At 49.6% G+C, this 22,739-nt stretch overlaps 1 protein-coding gene across 3 annotated transcripts in view; it reads left to right on the top strand.

The window, feature by feature from the left end:
* Positions 1 to 14,042, top strand: part of TRAIP (TRAF interacting protein) — a 28,180-nt gene extending 14,138 nt beyond the window's left edge. Inside the window, exons 6-15 of one of the 3 annotated variants that reach the window (XM_054481985.2) lie at positions 66 to 160; positions 675 to 788; positions 1,605 to 1,692; positions 2,301 to 2,390; positions 2,814 to 2,902; positions 10,587 to 10,739; positions 12,594 to 12,642; positions 12,896 to 13,045; positions 13,154 to 13,204; positions 13,414 to 14,042. In XM_054481985.2, the coding sequence (XP_054337960.1) occupies positions 66 to 160; positions 675 to 788; positions 1,605 to 1,692; positions 2,301 to 2,390; positions 2,814 to 2,902; positions 10,587 to 10,739; positions 12,594 to 12,642; positions 12,896 to 13,045; positions 13,154 to 13,204; positions 13,414 to 13,536 (1,002 nt within the window). In that variant the 3' untranslated portion in view covers positions 13,537 to 14,042. The remainder of the gene's footprint in view (positions 1 to 65; positions 161 to 674; positions 789 to 1,604; positions 1,693 to 2,300; positions 2,391 to 2,813; positions 2,903 to 10,586; positions 10,740 to 12,593; positions 12,643 to 12,895; positions 13,046 to 13,153; positions 13,205 to 13,413) is intronic. The other 2 variants (XM_063661114.1, XM_063661113.1) reach the window with 2 other exon arrangements.
* The last annotated feature ends 8,697 nt before the right edge of the window (positions 14,043 to 22,739 follow it).

Raw genomic sequence — 22,739 nt, forward strand, 5'->3', positions numbered from 1 at the left:
TAGTGACTTTAGCAATGGCTCCTGAGAGCCCCCAAGCATCAGGTATGGGTGTATTTGCTCTTCAGAAGCAGATGAAGTACTTAGAGCAGCAGCAGGATGAGACCAAACAAGTGCAAGAGGAGGCCCGCCGACTCAGGAGCAAGATGAAGACCATGGAGCAGTAAGTTTGGAGCTGGGTCCTGCACTGTGCCTTTGCCCCCAGGGCCTGCAAGTGGTACAGTTCTTAGGACTGCAGCAGGGAGTGGGATTGGGTCATGTCCGAGGCTCAAATCTCCATAGGCCACGGAGGGCTCAGGTCAGCTGGGTGTGGGCACAGATCTTAGCCTCTATGAACTCTTCCACCATTCCAAGGAATGGGAGCCCTTGCCACATTCCTCCCTGTCTCTGTTGCCTGTGGCCAGATGACCTGGTGGGTCTTTTCCCTCCAGGAACCTCTCTCCAGGAAATCCCTGACCTTGAGACCCTCTTTCAGCACCTCTTCTTTCTCAGCAGCATCCTTGGAGCTATGCTCATCTCTGCCATAGGGCCTTTCCTTGGGCACACCCACCTACTAAAGCATCCTAGCAGCCTAGCCTGTTACCTTAGCAACGGCAGCAAAGGAAGGCAGAGCTGCACTGGGTACCTACCCATCAGCCTCCAGATTGCAAATGCCGTGGGCCGGGTGTATTTTTCAGGATTGAGCTTCTACTCCAGAGCCAGCGCCCTGAGGTGGAGGAGATGATCCGAGACATGGGTGTGGGACAGTCAGCGGTGGAACAGCTGGCTGTGTACTGTGTGTCTCTCAAGAAGTGCGTACTGTGGCCCCTCTCAGCAAACACAGGAGATAGGCCATGGGGCCCCAGCCGTGTCATTGCTCCCCATCTCTTGTAAAGCAGATAGAGCTAAGGGGCAAACTCTGGAGCCATGCTGCCTTTGTTTGAACCCTGATTCCACCTTTCAGCAACTACGTGGCCTGGTGCCAGTTTCTTGGCCTCTTTGACCCTCAACTTCCTGAATGGAAATAGTAGTAGACCTGCCTCATAGGATTGTTGAGGATTGAGTGTGAATACTAAGTGCTGTTTCTAAGGGAGTTGACCTAGCTCTCTGGACTATAAGCCCCATTGTGATTGATATGTAGAGCCTGTTCCCCATTAGCACTATGATCCTGCCTGGCTTGGATCAAACTCTACTCATATTCTTCACTCTGGTGGGTGTAAGGTTGGCAGGAAGGGTGGAGGGCCACTTAGCTGAGAGGCATAGAGGGTCCAAGATGCCTCCTTTAAGACCAGGTGGTTTAGGGAGCCCCCTAGTGAGACTGGGGCTTTCTGCATGCCCTCTCAAGTCACCAGTGCCTGCAGGACAGGCAGGAGGAAATAGTCTCCTGCAGGACAGGCAGGAGGAAATAGTCCACCAGTGCCTGCAGGACAGGCAGGAGGAAATGCACTTTCTTGCATTCTCTGCAGGACCCTCCACAGTGCCACCTGGTACTTATTGGGCTCAGGTGTCAAAGTAGGAATGAGAGTGAGTTGAGGGGTTGGGCAGTGCTTTGTGTTAGGTTAGTGCTGTGGCTCAGTCTGACCTGCAGGTGTTCTTTTCTGGCATCTCTTTCTATGGCCACATTGCAGAGAGTACGAGAATCTAAAAGAGGCACGGAAGGCCTCAGGGGAGCTGGCTGACAAGCTGAGGAAGGATTTGTTTTCCTCCAGAAGCAAGGTAACTTAGCAGTGAACAGAGGTTGAAGAAGTGGCTCTCCTTTTGTCATGTTCACTCTGGTCTCCTGAGCAAGGCCATGGGACCTGATGGCACAGCTGACTCCCTGGGGCAGCTGGAGGACTTATAGAGATTTGTTACCAGTCCTTACTGGGCACTGGCCTGAGTATGTGGCTTGTCCACTAGGGGTGGACAGATCACAGAGGTATCTCCCAACATGTGGACGCTGATGCTCCCCTCTGCTCTTCCTGGCTCCTGGGTACCTCTCAGCTGGCTGGAGAGCACAGGCCCCAAATGTGACAGCATCAGAGGCCTATTTTTGTACCACATCTGGAGTAGGAGGGCTCCTGGAACCTGATTTGGTCAGCACAGCTGCTTTTACTTCTGGCATGGTGCATCCACAGGATGCAGGATGTAGGAAGCAGCCATTGCTTCTAGGCAGCTCTGGATGTGCATTGCCAGACTGAGGCCTAGCCTCAGAGAGCTGGGATCTCTTCCCATATCCCTAGTCTCTTCTGGGCTACCTTGATCACTCCCTGGGGAGCAGCAGGATGGGGCAGGGCACAAGGCTACCACTTGGCTTGTCCTTCACTCCCTACACTTTCTTATAGTTGCAGACAGTCTACTCTGAATTGGATCAGGCCAAGTTAGAACTGAAGTCAGCCCAGAAGGACTTACAGAGTGCTGACAAGGAAATCATGGTGAGGGACATCCCTGGGTTGACAGGAATGAGGGGTGGTTTGTGTGCTCTCCCAGAGCAGGGCTGGGCTATCTCTGCCTAGGACACTTGCACCAGTCAGTGGTGGTTCTGGGCCCCTGCATCCTCCTGGGTCATGGTGTGCCCTTTGGCCCTGGTCTGGACTGCAGCCTGGGCCTCCTCAACAGAGGGCAGATAGAACCATGAGTCTTCCCTCATAGTCTGTCCTGCACTTACATCCCTGAGGTCCCTCATCAGAGGAGGGGCTCTACCTGGGGCTTGGCCTCTTGAGCCTAATGATGAGGTATCAGGCCTTGCTCTATTCCCAGTGGGCTGGCCTTTCATGCATGCTGCTCATGTCCTCTGCATTATCTCTGGACTCGATGCCTCAGCCTTTCTCTCACACGCTTTTCTTTCCCTCCCCAAGAGCCTGAAAAAGAAGCTAACGATGCTGCAGGAAACCTTGAACCTGCCACCAGTGGCCAGTGAGACTGTCGACCGCCTGGTTTTAGAGAGGTTTGTTGAGCCTTGGGCGGTACAGGGGTCATAAGTTGGGAGAGCTTTCTGGTAATAGTCTTTACTCCTCCTGGCTTTGGTGGGGTGGGTGACCTTTGTGGACCTGATGTCTGCAGACAGCCTGCCCTGGGAGCCAGCCAAGATTTAGCTGGCAAGCAGCCTTGAAACAAATTAGGCTCTGACACGGAGAGGCCAGAGAAGGCCAGAGGACCTAGAAGTGGTCTGAGAATAGGGCAGAAGCACTGACTGTCTTGGGGCATCCTGTTTATGGAATAGCTCCCCACATGTATCTGTCCACCCCAGATTTTGAAACAAATATGAAACCACTGTAAAATAATTCCCCTAGTGCCAGGAGTGCGTGCTTTAAAGCTGCCAGCAGAGGGAGCCAAGAGGCAGAAGAATTGGTGTCCCTGCAAGCATGGGCATCCATTTCTGCTCCTGAGAGTTTCACGGAAGCAGACTAGCTGAGAGCATCCTCAAGGCTACCTCCTGCCTGCCGAAAGTCCCCAGCAAGGACCCAGACAGAAAGCACACAACTCCTGTCAGTGGCCCCAGTCTTTTTTTTTTTTTTCTTTTTCTTTTTTTAATGGAGTCTTATTCTGTTGCCAGGCTGGTGTGCAGTGGCACTATCTTGGCTCACTGCAATCTTTGCCTCCTGGATTCAAGCGATTCTCCTGCCTCAGCCTCCCAAGTAGCTGGGATTACAGGCGCGCACCACCACGCCTGGCTAATTTTTTGTATTTTAGTAGAGACGGGGTTTCATCATGTTGGCCAGGATGGTCTCGATCTCCTGACCTTGTGATGCACCTGCCTCGGCCTCCCAATGTGCTGGGATTACAGGCGTGAGCCACTGCGCCCAGCCCAGTCTTTAATCTTTTTTTTTTTTAGATTGAGTCTCACTCTGTTTCCCAGGCTGGAGTACAGTGGTACGATCTCAGCTCACTGCAACCTCCGCCTCCCAGGTTCAAGTGATTCTCCTGCCTCAACCTCCTGAGTAGCTGGGATTACAGGCATGTGTCACCACGCCCAGCTAATTTTTGTATTTTTTGGTAGAGACGGGTTTCACCATGTTGGCCAGGCTGGTCTCAAACTCCTGACCTCAAGCAATCTGCCCACTTCGGCCTCCCAAAGTGCTGGGATTACAGGTGTGAGCCACCGTGCCTGGTTGCTTTTGTTTACTTTCTTTACCTTTTCAGGCTGCTGGAAGGCCTGGACTCCTACAGCAGGTCCTTGATGAGTGCCCACTGCATGGCAGACCTTCTCTGTTCTCTTGGAGCTTATGTTCCAGTGGGATAGATGAGCTGGGAGTTTAGATGGCTAAGCCCACAGCCCACCAGCTATATACTACATTATAGAGTCTGGTCTGTAGCTCCCAGATGGGGACGGGCCCACCTCCTTCTGAGTAAGCTTCATGCCAGGGCCTGCAGCCCATCTTGGTACAGGGAGGACAACAATGGTCTCCCTTGGCTTTCAGGCCAGCAGGACACTAAACTTGACAAGCCTTCTTCTGTAAGCTGGGCTGGGCTTCTCATCAAGCCACATGAGGATGACTTCATTCATTTTTGTCTCCAGTATTTTTCTGGGCATAAATATTGAAGTGGTTGGCTGGGTGCATTGACTCATACCTGTAATCTCAGTGCTTTGGGAGGCCAAGGTGGAGGATTGCTTGAGTCCAGTTCAAGACCAGCCTGGGCAACATAGTGAGACCCTGTATCAAAAAACTTAAAACTTAGCCAAGCATGGTGGCGCACACTTGTAGTTCTAGTTACTCAGGAGGCCAAGGCAGGAGGATCACTTGAGCCCAAGAGTCGAGCTATGATTGTGCCACTGCACTCCAGCCTGGGAGACAGAGTAAGACCCTGTCTCTCTTGGGAAAAAAAAAAAAAAGGCCGGGCGTGGTGGCTCACACCTGTAGCCCCAGCACTTTGGGAGGCTGAGGCGAGTGGATCACCTGAGGTCAGGAGTTCGAGACCAGTCTGACCAAAATGGTGAAACCCTGTCTCTACTAAAAATACAAAAATTAGCTGGGTGTGGTGGCAGGCGCCTGTAATCCCAGTTACTCGAGAGGCTGAGGCAGGACAATCGCTCGACCCTGGGAGGTGGAGGTTGCAGTGAGCTGAGATCGCGCCACTGCACTCCAGCCTGGATGACAGAGAGCCTCCGTCTCAAGATAAAACAAAAAAAATTACGGTGGCAGGTCTGTTTGTTTTTAGCCAAAGCCCTTTTTTTAACTAGGCATTAGGCAGCACCAGCACAGTCTATTCTTGTGTTTGTTTGTTTGTTTGTTTGTTTTGAGATAGGGTCTCATTCTGTTGCCCAGGTTGGAGTGCAGTGGTGTGATCACAGCTCACTGCAGCCTCAACCTCCTGGGCTCAGGTGATGTGATCCTCCTGCCTCAGCCTCCCAGGTAGCTGGGACTAAAGTGCTGGGATTATGAGCATGAGCCACCATGGCCAGCCTAGGCACAGCCTCTTCTAAACTCATAGCCTCAAGCTCTCAAAAATAGTTGTTGAATCCTCAGCAACAGCATTGCCCTGTCTTCTTTGTGTTCTGATGGCAAGACCCTCACAACTACAAGTGACCTCAAAGACTCTGCCTCTACCTTTCTCCTGTGACTGCTAATGTGTTACTACAGAGGTCTGGAAGAAGTCTTAAGTTTTCTTGGGCCACCTACTCGGGAGGCTGAGGTGAGAGGATCCCTTGAGCCTGGGAGGTCAAGGCTGCAGTAAGCGATGATCACGCCACTGCACTCTAGTCTGGGCGACAGAGTGAGACCTGTCTCAAAAAAAAAAAAAAAAAAAGTCATGTCAAGGAAGATGGAAGAGTAGAAAGCTCCAGGAATCCATCTCTCCATGGCAACAGTTGAGCTGGTTGAAACCATCTGAAGCAACCACTTTGGAAATCTGGTCTAGTAGAACATTTCCAGTATCCAGGGGAGAGGTTGATGAAGAAGCTGGTAAACTTCAGTAAATTTTCACTGTTCTCAGAGCAGCTCCACCTCCTGGGCTCAAGTGATCCTCCTGCCTCAATCTCCTGAGTAGCTGGGATTGACTACAAGCATGCACCACCACGCCCAACTAATTTTTTGTAGAGGCAGGGTCTCACTTATTGTCCAGGCTGGTCTTGAACTCCTGGCCTCAAGCGATCCTCCTGCCTGGGCTTCCCAAAGTGCTGGGATTACAGGCGTGAGCCACCGCTTTGCTTTGCTTTGCTTTGCTTTGCTTTTTCTTTTTCTTTTTCCTTTTCTTTTCTTTTCTTTTTTTTTGAAACAGTGTCTTGCTCTGTCACCCAGGCTGGAGTACAGTGGTGCAATCTTGGCTCACTGCAACCTCCGCTTCCCAGGTTGAAGCGATTCTCCTGCCTCAACCTCCCCAGTAGCTGGGATTATAGGCACGCACCACCATGCCCAGCTAGTTTTTTGTATTTTTAGTAGAGATGGGGTTTCACCATGTTGGCCAGGCTGGTCTTTAATTCCTGATCTCAAGTGATCTTCCCACCTCGGCCTCCCAAAGTGCTGGGATTACAGATGTGAGCCACCATGCCCAGCCGCCACCATTTCTTAATTTAAAATTAGGAAAATTAATAAATCTGGCTGGATATGGTGGCTATACTAAAAATACAAAAATTAGCCAGGTGTGGTGGTACACGCCTATAATCCCAGCTACTTGGGAGGCCGATGCACAAGAACGGCTTGAACCCGGGAGGTGGAGGTTGCAGTGAGCCAGGATCGTGCCACTGTACTCCAGCCTGGATGACAGAGTGAGACTGTCGCAAAAACAAAAACAAAAACAAAAATTAAGAAGGTTTTTTTTTTTTTTGAGATGGAGTCTTGCTCTGTAGCCCAGGCTGGAGTGCAGTGGCGCGATCTCGGCTCACTGCAAGCTCCGCCCCCTGGGTTCATGCTATTCTCCTGCCTCAGCCTCCCGAGTAGCTGGGACTACAGGTGCCCGCCACCACGCCCGGCTAATTTTTTGTATTTTTAGTAGAGACGGGGTTTCACTGTGCTAGCCAGGATGGTCTCGATCTCCTGACCTTGTGATCCGCCCACCTCGGCCTCCCAAAGTGCTGGGATTACAGGTGTGCGCCACCGTGCCCGGCCAAGAAGTTTCTTCAGTTTTTTAAGAAACTTCTTAATTTTTATAACTTTTTACTGCAGCAGTATTTTTTATTGTAGTAAAATATAAACAAAACTCACCATTGTAACCATTTTTAAGTACATTTCTGTGGCATCAAGTACATTTACTTGCTGTGCAACCATCACCACCATCCCACTCCAGAATGTTTTCATCTTCCCAAAGTGAAATTCTATACCCATTAAACAATAACTCCCCTTTCCCCTTTCTCCTCAGCTCCTTCACTTACCATTCTACTTTCTGTCTCTATCAATTTGACTACTTCAGGAGCCTCATATAAGTGGACTCATACAATATTTGTCCTTTTATTACTGGTTTATTTCACTTAAGCATAATGTCTTCAAGGTTTATCCATGTAGCATGTATTAGAATTTTCTTTCTTTTTAAGGCTGAATCAGTAATCATATTTAATTTTTTTTTGAGACACGGTCTTGCTCTGTTGCCCAGGCTGGAGTGCAGTGGCACAATCTCAGCTCCCTGCAACCTCCACCCCCTGGGTTCAAGGGATCCTCCCACCTCAGCCTTCCAAGTAGCTGAGATTACAGGCATGTGCCACAATGCCCAGTTAATTTATTTAATTTTATTTTTTGTAGAGACAGAGTCTCAATATGTTGCCCAGGTCAGTATTGAACTCCTGGCCTCAAGCCATCCTCCCACCTCAGCCTCCCAAATTGTTGGTATTACAGACGTGAGCTACTGTGCCTGGCAGTATTCATGTTTTATATGTGCAAGCATTCTTTCTTGCTCTTTTAGTATGTCTGTTTTGCAAAGCATCATGTTCTTGTTTTATGGTCTCATATTTCTGTTTGTCTCAGAGTCAGTATTTGTGCACCGTGGACTTTCTCCTGGGCTCCCCTCCCATACCTGGTGGTCCTTGGCTACTTTGGAGGCCAACCTATGTGGGTAGGGTTTGGGGGGGATGTGCAGACAGCTGGCATCATGTTGAGTCTTACCTGAACCCAGGATGCAGAAGGCTTTACTGTTGGGTCCAATAATATTGGCTGCCCTAGGTCATTGTACATGGTTTGTTTAGTGTCTTTGAGAAAAGCTCTTCTATTTATTGGCCCAGGGCAGCAGCCTAACTGCCTAGTGTTCTACCAATGCAGATTAGGATGGGGTGGAGCCAAGCTCACAATTTCATCAGTGTTCCAGTTTTCAGGCCTGTTTAATGCTTTTGCAAGGCCCTCCCTTTCCTTCATGGACCCCCTCCTTGTGGGTTCTGGCTGCTGTGTCAGTCTCTTGTCCCCTGGCCATGCTTTGTCTCCCAGAATTTTTTGGAAATCTCTGGGGGCCGATGGTGGTTGCCCCTTCTACTTGTTGCAGTAGGATTACCCTTCATACCTGTCGTTTTAGGGAGGCATCAGCATGTAGCCACCACCCCCAACTACAGAGTCAGTGTTAGGAAGATCTCTCTCATGGGCCCCAAGGGCCCCTGAACTCCAGGCTAGAGACAGCCAGGGAGACCTTTCCTTAGCGTAGGGTAAGGCCGCCAGGAGCCATGAGTTCATGGAGGAGATGTTGACTAATCCCATGCCACGCAGGCAATGGGCTGCTCAAGGCCTTAGCTCTGTTCTGGAAAGGGGAGCTTTGAGTGTCTTGCCTGACTCCCTGAGGCCTCTAGCATGAAGCCCTGTAAGTTGACCATGGGTGGGTGTCCCAAGGGTGATAGTGTCACTCAGGAGGGCCTCAAGCCAGCCTCAACCAGTGAGGGAAGGACTACTAAGCCCTAGGTTATTTCTCCTTATAGGACAAACAGAAAGTGGGAAGGAAAGAAAGTGGACCCCTGGCAGAAAGGGAAATAGGCTTCAAGCTCATAAAGGAAGAAGAATATAGAAACAGTCTAAGACAAGGCCAGGCGCGGTGGCTCACGCCTGTAATCCCAGCACTTTGGGAGGCCGAGGTGGGCGGATCACGAGGTCAGGAGATGGAGACCATCCTGGCTAACACCATGAAACCCCGTCTCTACTAAAAATACAAAAAATTAGCTGGGCATGGTGGCAGGCGCCTGTAGCCCCAGCTACTCGGGAGGCTAAGGCAGGAGAATGGCTTGAACCCGGAAGGCGGAGCTTGCAGTGAGCCGAGATCACACCACTGCACTCCAGCCTGGGCGACAGAGCGAGATTCTGTCTCAATAAAAAAAAAAAGAAACAGTCTAAGAGAAGAAGAAATGTGTCTATATGATCCAGATGTGGATATGGGGAGTGAGGGAGGCACCGTGAGAACCTCCTGAGTCTTGAGTTTAGTGTTGTGGATGACCAGGAGGTGCAAGTGAATAAGCCTGGCTTGCGTTGAGCTTGGGCACCACTAGGCAATGCCTTAGGGGATGGCTGGGAGTAGAAAGTCCTGCCTTGAGCCACCTGGAGGGTAAAATTTACAGGACCCAGCAAGATCCTGCCTGCCTCTTGAGTTTACCTTTCCTAACCTGAGCCTCAACTTGCTGGGGTTGGTAAATGGTGGCAGAATATGGATATTGCAAAAAAGTTGGCATGAGTGGTCCTGGCTACTGTGGTTCCCAGAGGAGGAAGCAAAGCAGCCAGCCTAGAGTTGGTTTGAGGTGGGTTTATGCAGCCTTCATTTTCACTTGCAGGCGGGGACAGAAGTAGAGCTTCTAGGGTCCTGGACAGGGAAAGGAAGAAATAGTCCAGGCTGCCTGGATTGCTTAGCCACCCAGATCAATGCAGGTAGACTTCCTCCCTCTGATGTGTACACCCCAGTGGGAGTGGGATTGTGGTGCAGCTCTGAAAAGTTCCTGAGGAAGGAAAGAGAGAAGGCATCTTTGGAGCTACCTTTGCCATTCCCCAGGGTTCTCCTTATATGACAGGAGATGGGGAGCCCTGCCAGGTCTGGGTGGGCTGGAAGAATCTTGTTGGCTGTAGTTTTTAATAGAATAAAACTTCACTCCTCCCCTCCTGTTATAAAAGTAAAAACACACTCATTGAGAATTTGGAAAATAGGGAGTTATCATAGAGGTAGTTACAGTTGACATGTGGAATATTTCCTTCTCCTTTTTCTGCATGTGGGGTTGAGGCTGGGAGTGGTGGGGGGGTGCCAAATCATGTAATTGCACTATACATGGAGTTTTGTGTGCTTTTTAAATTAAATTAAATTTAAACTTTTTTTTTTTTCTTTGAGACAGAGTCTTGCTCTGTCGCCCAGGCTGGAGTGCAGTGGCGCGATCTCGGCTCACCGCAAGCTCTGCCTCCCGAGTTCAAGCAATTCTCCTGCCTCAGCTTCCCGAGTAGCTGGGACTACAGACACGAGCCACCACACCCAGCTAATTTTTGTATTTTTAGTAGAGACGGGGTTTCACCATGTTAGCCAGGGTGGTCTTGATCTCTTGACCTCTTGATCCACCCACCTCGGCCTCCCAAAGTGCTGGGATTACAGGCGTGAGCCACTGTGCCTGGCCAAGAGTAGGGCTTTCTTGAGGGGTGGTCTTGAGTCAGGAGTGGGCTCCAGGTCCCTGGAGCTGAGTTATCTCTGATGCTTCAGGAGCTGTTGTCCTGGGTTACCACTGTGGCCTCAAGTAACCAGGTCATCTCTGCCTTCAGCCCAGCCCCTGTGGAGGTGAATCTGAAGCTCCGCCGGCCATCCTTCCGTGATGATATTGATCTCAATGCTACCTTTGATGTGGATACTCCCCCAGCCCGGCCCTCCAGCTCCCAGCATGGTTACTCCAAAAAACTTTGCCTAGAGAAGTCACAGTGAGTGGTAGTCCCTGGCATTGTCCATGGGCTGGTAGGGGGATAGCTAAGATAGCTCTGCAGGCCCTGTGCTGTTAGCTCTGAGTGGCTGATGGGGCAGTGAGGGCTGCCTAGGCTTGGCCATGGCTTTAGTTCCAGCTACCTCTTGTTCCCTCACCTGAGCACTCAATCTGTGCAAACCCCTTCTCTTGTCTCATTATTCCTCACCATCACCTTTCAAGGCAAAGGTATTGGAATGCAAGCTAGAGAGAATGCAGGGATGCCAGAAGGGGTGGGTCTGGGCTGGTGGAGTTGGAGAGGGTGCTCCCAATACCTTGAAGGCCTGCCCACCAGAGTCCTGAGCCAGGGACTCTGAACTTCCTCTTCTATGTTTGCCTCTGAGGCTCATGCCTGAGGGAGGATCATCTCAAACCACAGAGCCCAGGGCCTTACCACCCAAGGGGGTGACCCACAGGGGCAGGCATGAGAAGCTGTCCGGAACTCCAGTGGGGCAGTTGGAACCTGCTCTGGGGTACAGTGGGACCAGAAAAAGGGAGGCTGTCTCCTTGGCCAGGTTTGCCAGTGTAATTCACTGTGGAGACAAGGACTATACTCATTCATACAGGTACTGTTCAGGTGAGGCTGGTCAAGGGCTGGGCAGGTTCTTCTTATTCAAAGACTTTGTACAGAGAGAAAGAAGAGAAAGAGAAAGAAATTGAGATGCTAGATAGTGGAGGTGGAAGGGAGCAAGAGGGCAAGCCAGCTGGGCTGTCTTACCTCCCAAACCTCAGGGGGCATGGGCACCTCTGTTGTAGAGGGTGAGGCCTGGTAGCAATGAGAAACAAACCTAGGACCCGTGGTCTGTAGTCCTCAGGGATCCTGTCAGTGTCTGCTGTGTACTCTGGCTTCCTCCCATTGCCCCTGTTCCACTGTAAAGGTTGAAGATGGACACCTGGGGTCTTCAGGCTGCCAGGCCTTTCAGAGACATTTCCACCACCTTCATGGCCTGTGGAGGTAGTGAAGGAGGTAGTGAAGTTCAGAGTCCCTAACTCAGCTTGTCCTTCCTGGAGCCTTGGTTGTCATGTAGCCTTACCATAGGCCGTTAGGGCAGGAGCAGAGGAGTCAGTCACCAGGCCCTGATCCCACTCTTGTCCTTATGGCTTGAGAAGCCACAGGGCCAGCCTTAGATCACCATCTTCTCACCCACCAGGAAAAATGCCAGGAGAGGGTATCCAGCTGCTGGGTTCCCCAGGAATTGGATGGAAATACAGTTTCTGGCTCTGGGGCTGGGATTGGGAGGCCAGGGCCTGGGGCCATGTGCTATTCTGCCCCAGGCCTTTCTTAGACACACTCTCTAGGGAGATGGCTTGGCCCTGTGTTCTGAGAGGATTTTGTGGGCTACTTTACTGAAAGGCTAACTTACTGAGGCTCTCGTGGAGGTAGTGTCCCCTCTCTGGGAAGACAGGACTAGGCCTGAGCTCATTAGATTTCTTTTGCTCGTATCAGGGCATGACTGGCTTTCCTCCCGTGGGTGGTGAGTTGATTGGGCTCTTCAGCCCCATATAGAGCCTGGGACATGGTGAGGTGCCCGAGGACTTGAGGAGCATTGGAATTTGGCCTTGAGTGGAAGCCACAGGATTGGGACATGGTCCAGTCATCCCCAGTCATCCCTGTCTCTGCCACCCTACTGGCTGTGGCTGTCCAGCTGTTAACAGACCTGCACTTGGGGTGGGATCACTGAGGTGCCTTGCCCAGAATGCAGACATGGCAGCAGCAGTGCCACATGGTAACTCCCCAAGGGGCGTGTGCTGAGCCTGGTTCACCTGCCCCCATGTCTTGCTTACCTACCCCTTGCCTTCTCTCTCATTCTTGTAGCTCCCCAATTCAGGATGTCCCCAAGAAGATATGCAAAGGCCCCAAGAAGGTAAGAGCTTTCTAGAAGAAGCACAGTCTAACCGTTGGCAGGACTGGACTTTTGAGAGGGCACGGTCTTGCCAGAGCCTTGTCACTCCTGGTCCAGGACTGAGGTACTTTGGAGCCACCCTTGGGATTCTACTCATTATCCCTCCTGCCTCCTAGTGAGGCATCAGAGATCCTGATCTTGTTCCACCACCACTACCCTCCCTCCTTTGCTGACATCCAGCTCATCAAGTCTGGCCCTGGGGTCTTCCCTGCAGGAGTCCCAGCTCTCACTGGGTCGCCAGAGCTGTGCAGGAGAGCCAGATGAGGAACTGGTTGGTGCCTTCCCTATTTTTGTCCGGAATGCCATCCTGGGCCAGAAACAGCCTAAGAGGCTCAGGTCAGAGTCCTCTTGCAGCAAAGATGTGGTGAGTATGGCTTCCCACAGTGGCAGGAGCCAGCCCTCTTGGGTAGAAATGGGTGGCCAGTCCCCCAGCCCATTAGCCTGGCCCACTCATCTCTTCCTTCCACCCTAGGTAAGGACAGGCTTCGATGGGCTCGGTGGCCGGACAAAATTCATCCAGCCTGTATCCTTTTTCTGTGATGCTGAGCTGAGCTGAGCTGTGGAGTCCATACTATGCCTCACCTATACCCCCAGCCTGCCAGTGCCAACAGCCTCAGGTTTGCAGCGCTGGGCCTCATTCTGTGTACCAGGGCTGCCCACCCCCGGCTCTGAGCCTTTCTTGCCCTGCATTGCAGTCCTTTCTCCAAGCCTCTTCCTTGACAGCTCCTCCAGACTGACACAGTCATGATCCGCCCATTGCCCGTTAAGCCCAAGACCAAGGCTAAGCAGAGAGTGGGGGTGAAGACAGTGCCTTCTCTCTCCCAGGCCAAGCTGGACACCTTCCTGTGGTCGTGAGAACAGTGAGTCTGACCAGTGGCCAGACACATGCCTGCAACTCGTAGGTCAAGGACTGTCCAGGCAGGGGGTTTTGTGGGCAGAGCCCCACTTTCGGGACCAGCCTGAGGCGTAAGGGCAGACAAACAGGTGAGGGTGAGTGTGACACCCAGAGACTGCTCTTCCTGCCCTCACCCTGCCCCACTCCTACGACTGGGAGCTGACATGACCAGCCCACTGATCCTGTCAGCAGGGCCTGCTCCTGTTGCCAGGCTCCTGTTTATAGCCATGATCAGATGTGGTCAGACTCTTTCTGGGCCTGGAGACCACGGTCACTTGTTGACTGTCTCTGTGGACCAGAGTGCTTGAGGCATCTCAGGCAGCCTCAGCCTGAGCTTCTACCTGCCTTTGACTTGCTTCTAGGCATAGCCTGGGCCAAGCAGGGTGGGGAATGGAGGATAGCATGGGATGTATGGAGAGGTTGGAAGATTTTCATGTAAAATAAAATTAAAAAAAAAAAAAAAAAAGAATCTCTTCTTCCTGGTTCTGAGAGTGTAAATTTGCACCAACACTTTAGAAAACTGTTTGGCATGACTTTCTAAAGCAGGAACATCACCTAGCCTCAGACCCAGCAGTTCCTTCCCTAGGCATATGCCTTCTCATGGGGCACAGGAAGACTAGCAAGAATGAGATCACTGCAGCTTTTCTTACAGTCTCTAACCTGGGCACAGCCTAAAGACCATAAGTAGGAAAGTGAACGAGTAAATGGAAATCTGTCTATACAGTGTACTCGCAGCAAATAACCAGCGACCACTACCTTCCGTTCCTACCCACGTTTAAATACTACCAGCCAAATTGCTAGCTTTTGACTTTTGGCTGCAAAGGCACTTTCTTTCTTTTCTTTCTTTTTCTTTTTTTTTTTTTTTTTCTTTTTGCAACAGGGTCTCCCTCTGTCTCCCAGGCTGGAGTGCGGTGGCACGATCACAGTTCACTGCAGCCTCAACCTCCCAGGCTCAGGTGATCCTCCCACCTCAGCCTCCTGAGTAGCTGGGACTGCAGGTACGTGCCACCATGCCTGGCTAATTTTTTTATTTTTATTTTTTGTAGAGACAAGGTCCTGCTATGTTGCCCAGGCTGGTCTCAAACTCCTGAGCTCAAGCGATCCTCCTGCCTTGGCCTCCCAAAGTGCTGGAATTATAGGTGTGAGCCACCACGCCCAGCCAACGGCACTTTCTTCTAAAGTGCTTCCCTTCTTGACCCCCAGCCTGGGTGAAGTCCCCTAAACTTCCCTCTCCCACTATTAGGTAGGAGTTCACCTGTTTTCCCAGGACCCAGCATGGGCCTGGCACGGGGAGTAAGAGGCACAGGGAGTGAGAGTGCTGCAGTGGAGGTTGCCCAGCTGATCTCTAGCATATCTGGAGGAGTATGGGGCTTTGTGGCAAGGAGGTGCCATTCTTGGTTATGAGTTTTGGCCCCTCTGCAGCTGACTTGAGCCAAGGAGGTTTAGTGATGCGAAGCGAAGCATCAAGTTAAGAGTGTAGGGGCTGGCTGCTAGCACCGTCCTTACCAGCTGAGTGATCTTAGGTAAATTACCTGGCCTCTCTGTGCTCAGCTTCTTTTTTTTTTTTTTTTTTTTTTTTTTGAGACATAGTCTCAGTCTGTTACCCAGGCTGGAGTGCAGTGGCATGATCTCAGCTCACTGCAACCTCTACTTCTCGGGTTCAAGTGATTCTCCTGCCTCAGTCTCCTGAGTAGCTGGGACTACAGGCACGTGCCACCGTGCCAGGCTAATTTTTGTATTTGTAGTAGAGATGGAGTTTCACCATGTTGGCCAGGCTGGTCTCGAACTCCTGACCTCAAGTGATCCACCCACCTTGGCCTCCCAAAGTGGTGGGATTACAGGCATGAGCCACCGTGCCTGGCCCCTGTGCTCAGCTTCTTTATCTGTAAAGTGGGGATCTGGGCCAGGCATGATGGCTCACACCCATAATCCCAGCACTTTGGGAGGCCAAGGCAGGTAGATTGCTTGAGTCCAGGAGTTCAAGACCAGCCTGGCCAACATGGTGAAACCCCATCTCTCCAAAAATTCAAAAATTAGCTGGGCATGGTGGTGTGCACCTGTAGTCCCAGCTACTTGGGAGGCTGAGGTGGGAAGATCACATGACCCTAGGAGGCAAAGGTTGCAGTGAGCCGAGATCATTCCACTGCACTCCAGCCTGGGCGACAGAGCGAGACTCCCAAAAATAAAAATAAAGTGGGGATCTGTGTTGTGTATAGGTTAAGAACTTATGGCAGCTAGGTGAAATAAGCCAGACACAAAAAGACAACTATTGTATGATTCCACTTACATGAGGGGCCTAGAACAGGCAAGTTCACAGAGACAGAATAGAAGTTAGCATGGGATCGAGGGAGGGGCAGGGGAATTACTGCTTGATGGTCACAGAGTTTCTGTCTAGGGTGATGCAGAAGTTTTGGAAATAGATAGGTGTGATGATTACCAAAAAATGAACTTGTGACCTGAATACATGGACATCTTGTGTTCATGGATTGGAAGACTTAATATTAAGATGGCAATAACCCCCAAAGCATTCTACAATTCAATACAATCCCTATCAAAATTCCTTTTTTTTTTTTGCAGAAATTTGAAAACTGATTCTCAAATTTATATGGAATTGCAAGAGGCTCTGAATAGCCAAAACATTTTTTAAAATTGTTTTAAAGAAAAGATAAAAATTGTTCCCAATTTAAAAACTACAAAGCTATAGTAATCAAGAGTGCAGAGCGAAGGCATGCATAATGGTGGAATTGGAAGCTTTAGGGGTTGGTTCCTGGATCAAAGCAACCATTGAGCTGAAAAGAGCAGTGATTGTAATCAACTGTTTCAGAACTCAGAAATTTAACAAGGGAGTTGCTGGATGAAGAGAGTAGTGTGAATCAAGCAGCTACTTCTCCCATTCCTCAGCCCCACCCGGCTGTGGGGATAGCAGCACCAGTTCTGAAAGCAGCTGACTGGTGCCAGAACAGGCATGGGAACCTTGCCCTCCAAAAATGTTGGGGTTGTGTGCTTTGATGGACCTGGAGGTACTCTGAGATGCTTGCCTTGGTTTCATTCAGCCTCTTAGATGCAATTCTTGCATTAATACCCCACCCCACCCCACCCCACCTTGGCAACACATCAGAAGATTTAAAGGACTTGTGCCTTTTTTTGTTTGTTGTTTAAGCCAGAAAATCTTTGTCAGCTCACTCACTAGCTGACTACAGAGATAATAGAGGCCGGGCACAGCGGCTCACACTGTGGGAGGCTGAGGCAGGAGGAATACTTGAACCTAGGAGTTCGAGACCAGCTTGAGCAAAATAGTGGGACCCTGTCTCCACAAAAAATTTTAAAAATTAGCCAGGTGTGGTGGTGCATGCCTGCAGACTCCCACCTACTAGGGAGTCTGAGGTAGGAGAATTGCTTGATTCCAGGAGTTGGAGACTGCAGTAAGCAGTGATTACACCACTGCAGTTCAGCCGGGGCAACAGAGTGAGACCCTGTCTCATAAATAAATAAAAAATTAGGTTGCTGCAAAATAAAATATTAGATTGGTACAAAAGTAATTGCAGTTTTTACCATTACTTTATAAGAGATAACAAACTTCAGTGACCACACACACACAAGAGACACACACTTTGCATAAATAGTTTGGAAAAATCACAGATGGCTCCAGCCCTCAACAAGCAAAAATTTATGTCAGGCACAGTGGCTCACACCTGTAATCCCAGCACTTTGGGAGCCCGAGGCAGGCAGATCACCAGAGGTCAGGAGTTCTAGACCATCTGAGCCAATATGGTGAAACCCCATCTCTACCAAAAATACAAAAAATTAGCCGGGCATGGTGGCACATGCCTGTAATCCCATCTACTCAGGAGGCTGAGGCAGGAGAATCACTTGAACCCGGGAGGCAGAGCTTGTAGTGAGCCAAGATAGCAACACTGCACTCCAGCCTGGGCAATGGAGTTGCCAGTGTCAAAAAAAAAAAAAACTTTAACAATCCCTGAGGAGTGGGAGAATAAGATTTCCAGAGTTACCACAAAAAAATACTCAGAATATTCAGTTTTGGGTGTTTTTTTGTTGTTCTATTTTTATTGTTTTTTGTTTTGTTTTGTTTTTTGAGACAGGGTCTGTGTCATCCAGGCTACAGTTTCCCGAGTAGCTGGGACTACAGGCATGTGCCACCACATCTGGCAATTTTTTTTTTTTTTTGAAACGGAGTTTCACTCTTGTTGCCCAGGCTGGAGTGCAATTGGCGCAATCTCAGCTCACTGCAACCTCTGCCTCCCAGGTTCAAGCAATTCTCCTGCCTCAGCCTCCTGAGTAGCTGGGATTACAGGCATGCACCACCACGCCCGGCTAATTGTTGTTGTTGTTGTTGTTGTTGAGATGGAGTCTCGCTCTGTCGCCCAGGCTGGAGTGCAGTGGCGCAATCTCGGCTCACTGCAACCTTTGCCTCCCGGGTTCAAGCAATTCCCTGCTTCAGCCTCCCAAGTAGCTGGGATTACAGGTGCCTGCCACCACACCTGGCTAATTTTTGTATTTTTTTTTTAGTAGAGATGGGGTTTCACCATCTTGGCCAGGCTAGTCTTGAACTCCTGACCTCGTGATCCACCTGAGTCAGCCTCCCAAAGTGCTGGGATTACAGGCGTGAGCCACTGCACCTGGCCTAATTTCGTATTTTTAGTAGAGATGGGGTTTCTCCATGTTGGTCAGGCTGGTCTTGAACTCCCGACCTTGGGTGATCCGCCTGCCTCGGCCTCCCAAAGTGCTGGAATTACAGGTGTGAGCCGCTGTGCCTGGCCTAATTTTTTTTTTGTAGTTTTAGTAGATATGGAGTTTCACCATATTGCCCAGACTGTTCTCAAACTTCTGGTCTCAAGGGATCCGCCCGCCTCAGCCTCTCAAAGTGCTAGGATTACAGGTGTTAGCCACTGTGCCTGGCCAGAATATTCAGTTCTCAAAAAAATCATAAAGCATATGAAGAAACAGGGAAGTATGGCCCACTCACAGGAAGAATTTTTTTTTTTTTTTTTTGAGATGGAGTTTTGCTCTTGTTGCCCAGGCTGGAGTACAATGGCACGTCCTCTGCTCACCACAACCTCCGCCTCCTGGGTTCAAGCAGTTCTGCCTCAGCCTCCCGAGTAGCTGGGATTACGGGCATGCACCACTATGCCCGGCTAATTTTGTATTTTTACTAGAGACAGGGTTTCTCCATGTTGGCCAAGCTGATCTCGAACTCCCAACCTCAGGTGATCCACCTGCCTCGGCCTCCCAAAGTGCTGGGATTACAGGCGTGAGCCACCGTGCCCGGCCACAGGAAGAATTTTTTTGACAAACTATCCCTGACAAACTCTGAAACTGAAAAGTAAATAGGTTTTCAGTGAGCCAAGATTGCGCCACTGCACTCCAGCCTGGGTGACAGAGCAAGACTGCTCAAAAGAAAAAAAAAAAAGAAGAAGAAGAAAAAAGTCATCACCAAACCACGGTCACCTAGCTTTTCCCCTATGTTATCTTTTAGGAGTTTTATAAGTTTTGTATTTTACATTTAGGTCTATGACCCATTTTGAGTTAATTTTTGTGAAAGGTCTAAGATATGTCTAGATTTTTATTTTTATTTTTGCATATGGATGGCCAATTGTTCCAGGACTATTTGTGAAAAGACTACTCTTTCTCTATTGAATTGCCTTTGCTCCTTTGTCAAAGATCAGTTGACTATATTTGTGTGGGTCTGTTTCTGGGCTCTATTCTGTTTCATTGGTCTATTTTTGCTGACACCATACTGTCTTGATTTTCTTTCCTTCTTTTTTTTTCTCTTTTTTTTTTTTTTTTTGAGATGAAGTCTCACTCTGTTGCCCAAGCTGGAGTGCAGTGGCGCAATCTCAGCTCACTGCAACCTCCACCTCCCAGGTTCAAGCAATTCTCCTGCCTAAGCCTTCCAAGTAGCTGGGATTACAGGCAGCATGCCACCACGCCCAGCTAATTTTTGTATTTTTAGTAGAAACAGGGTTTCACCATGTTGGCCAGGCTGGTCTCGAACTCCTGACCTCAGGTGATTTGCCTGCCTCAGCCTTCCAAAGTGCTGGGATTACAGACATGAGCTGCCACACCTGGCTCCCCCCTTTTTTTTCTTTTTAAATAGAGACCAGGTCTCAGGTGTAGACAGGTTGGTCTCAAACTCCTGGGTTCAAGTGATCCTCCTGCCTCAGCCCCCCAAAGTGTTGGGATTACAGGTGTGAGCCACCATGTCCAGTCCTTACTGTCTTGATTACTGTAGCTTTATAGTAAGTCTTGAAGTCAGGAAGCGTCACTCCTCTGACTTTGCTCTTCTTCAATATTGTGTTGGCTATTCTTGGCCTTTTGCTTTTCCATATAAACTTTGGAATTAGACTGGGTGCAGTGCCTCACATCTGTAATCCCAGCACTTTTGAGGCCGAGGCAGGAGGATCACCTCAACCAAGGAGTTTGAAACCAGCCTGGGCAACATGGCGAAACACCATCTCTAAGAAAAAATACAGGCTGGGCGCTGTGGCTCACGCCTGTAATTCCAGCACTTTGGGAGGCCAAGGCAGGCGGATCACGAGGTCAGGAGTTCGAGACCAGCCTGACCAACATGGTGAAATCCCATCTCTAATAAAAATACAAAAATTAGCTGGGTTTGGTGGCGGGCACCTGTAATCCCAGCTGCTTGGGAGGCCGAGGCAGGAGAATTGCTTGAACCCGGGAGGCGGGCGGAGGTTGCAGTGAGCCGAGATAGCGCCATTTTACTCCAGCCTGGCCAACAAAGTGATACTTTGTTTCAAAAAAAAAAAGGAAAACAAATAACTCAAATTTTATTTTTATTTATTTATTCATTTTGAGACAGGGTCTGTCTATGTCACCCAGGCTGGAGTGCAGTGGCGTGATCTCAGCTCACTGCAACCTCCACCTCCCAGGTTCAAGTGATTCTTGTGCCTCAGCCCCCTGGGTAACTGGGATTACAGGTGTGCTCCACCACACCCATCTAATTTTTGGCATTTTTAGTAGAGATGGGGTTTCGTCATGTTGGCCAAGTTGGTCTCAAACTCCTGGCCTCAAGTAATTCTCCCATGTTGGCCTCCCAAAGTGCTGGGATTACAGGTGTGAGCCACTGCACCTGGCCATATCACCCAATTTTTTAAATGGGCAAAGATCTGAATACACATCTCACCAAAGAAGATATACAGATGGCAAGCAGGGATATGAAAAGATGTTCAACATCATATGTCATCAGAGAACTGCAAACTAAAACAGTAAGATAGCACTACTTACCTATTAGAATGGCTAAAATCCAAAACACTGACACTACCAAATGCTGACAAGATGTGGAGCAATAGGAATTCTCATTCATTGCTGGTAGGAATCGAAAGTGGTATATGGCCATTTTGGAAGACACTTTGGCAGTTGTTTGTTTGTTTGTTTGTTTGTTTTGAGACCGAGTCTTGCTCTGTAGCCCAGGCTGGAGTGCAGTGGGGTGATCTCACCTTACTGCAACCTCCACCTCCTGGGCTCAAGTGATTCTCCTGCCTCAGCCTCCTGAGTAGCTGGGATTACAGATGCTTGCCACGACACCTGAACAATTTTTGTATTTTTATTTATTTATTTGAGAGGGAGTCTCGCTTTTGTCACCCAGGCTTGAGTGCGGTGGCATGATCTCGGTTCACTGCAACCTCCACCTCCCAAGTTCACGAGTAGCTGGGATTATAGGCGCCTGCCATCACACCTGGCTAAATTTTGTATTTTTAGTAGAGACACGGTTTCACCATGTTGGCCAGGCTGGTCTCGAACTCCCGACCTCAGGTGATCTGCCTTCCTCCACCTCCCAAAGTGCTGGGATTACACTGCGCTCGGCCCTGTATTTTTTATTATTATTATTATTATTATTATTATTATTATTATTTGAGACAGAGTCTCACTCTGTCACCCAGGCTGGAGTGCAGTGGCCCGATTTAGGCTCACTGCAACCTCTGCCTCCCGGGTTCAAGTGATTCTCCCATCTCAGCCTCCCGAGTAGCTGGGACTATAGGCGCACACCACCATGCCCGGCTAATTTTTTTGTATTTTTAGAAGAGATGGGTTTTTCACCATGCTGCCCGGGCTGGTCTCAAACTCCTGAGCTCAGACAATCCGCCCACCTAGGCCTCCCAAAGTGCTAGAATTACAGGTGTGAGCCACCGTGCTCGACATAGCCACTACATGCGCGGCATTTTTACAAAGCTAAACGTAGTCTTAATCCCAGCATAGCCACCATACCCACGGCATTCTTACAAAGCTAAATGTAGTCTTAATGCAGCAATTGTGCTTTTCATTATTTTCCAAAGACCAAATGAGTGTTTGTTTTTTTGTTTGTGAGACAGTCTTGCTTTGTTGCCCAGGCTGGAGTGCAATGGCGTGATCTCAGCTCACTGCAATCTCCGCCTCTTGGATTCAAGCAATGCTCCCTGCCTCAGCCTCCCGAATTACAGGCACTTGCTACCATGCCTGGCTAATTTTTGTATTTTTAGTAGAGACGGGGGTTTCGCCATGTTGGCTAGGCTGGTCTCGAACTCCTGACCTCAGGTGATCTGCCCGCCTCAGCCTCCCAAAGTGCTGGGATTACAGGCGTGAGCCACTGCACCGGGCCCCAAATGAGTTTTTAAAAACCCAAAGCTAGCAAATGAGTTTAAAAAAATGATGTTCACACAACACTCAGTACATAAATATTTATGGCAGCTGTATTTACAATTGCCAAAACTTGGGAGCAACTTCAATAGGGGAAACTATGTGTGTGTAGAGGAAGGGGTCTATAGGAGCTCTCCACGTAGATGCTTATCACTGGACTGGAGGCAGCAGCTGCTATGAGAAAAGTGAAAATTTACTGAAGTTTACCAGTCTCTTCATCAACCTCTCCCCTGGATGCTGAAAGTGTTCTACTAGACCAAATTTCCAAAATGGTTGCTTCAGATAATTTCAACCAGCTCAATTTTTGCTGTGGAGAGATGGATTCCTGGAACTCTCTGCTCCTTCATCCTCCTTGATAAGACTTTATTTTGTTTTTGAGACAAGGTCTCACTCTGTCACACAGGCTGGAGTGCAGTGGCATGATCATGGCTTACTGTAATCTCGACCTCCCGGGCTCAAGCATTCCTCCCACTTCAACCTCCTGAATAGCTGGGACTAGTGGTGCACACCA

Source organism: Pongo pygmaeus, chromosome 2 (genome assembly GCF_028885625.2).
Source record: "Pongo pygmaeus isolate AG05252 chromosome 2, NHGRI_mPonPyg2-v2.0_pri, whole genome shotgun sequence".
NCBI lineage: Eukaryota > Metazoa > Chordata > Mammalia > Primates > Hominidae > Pongo > Pongo pygmaeus.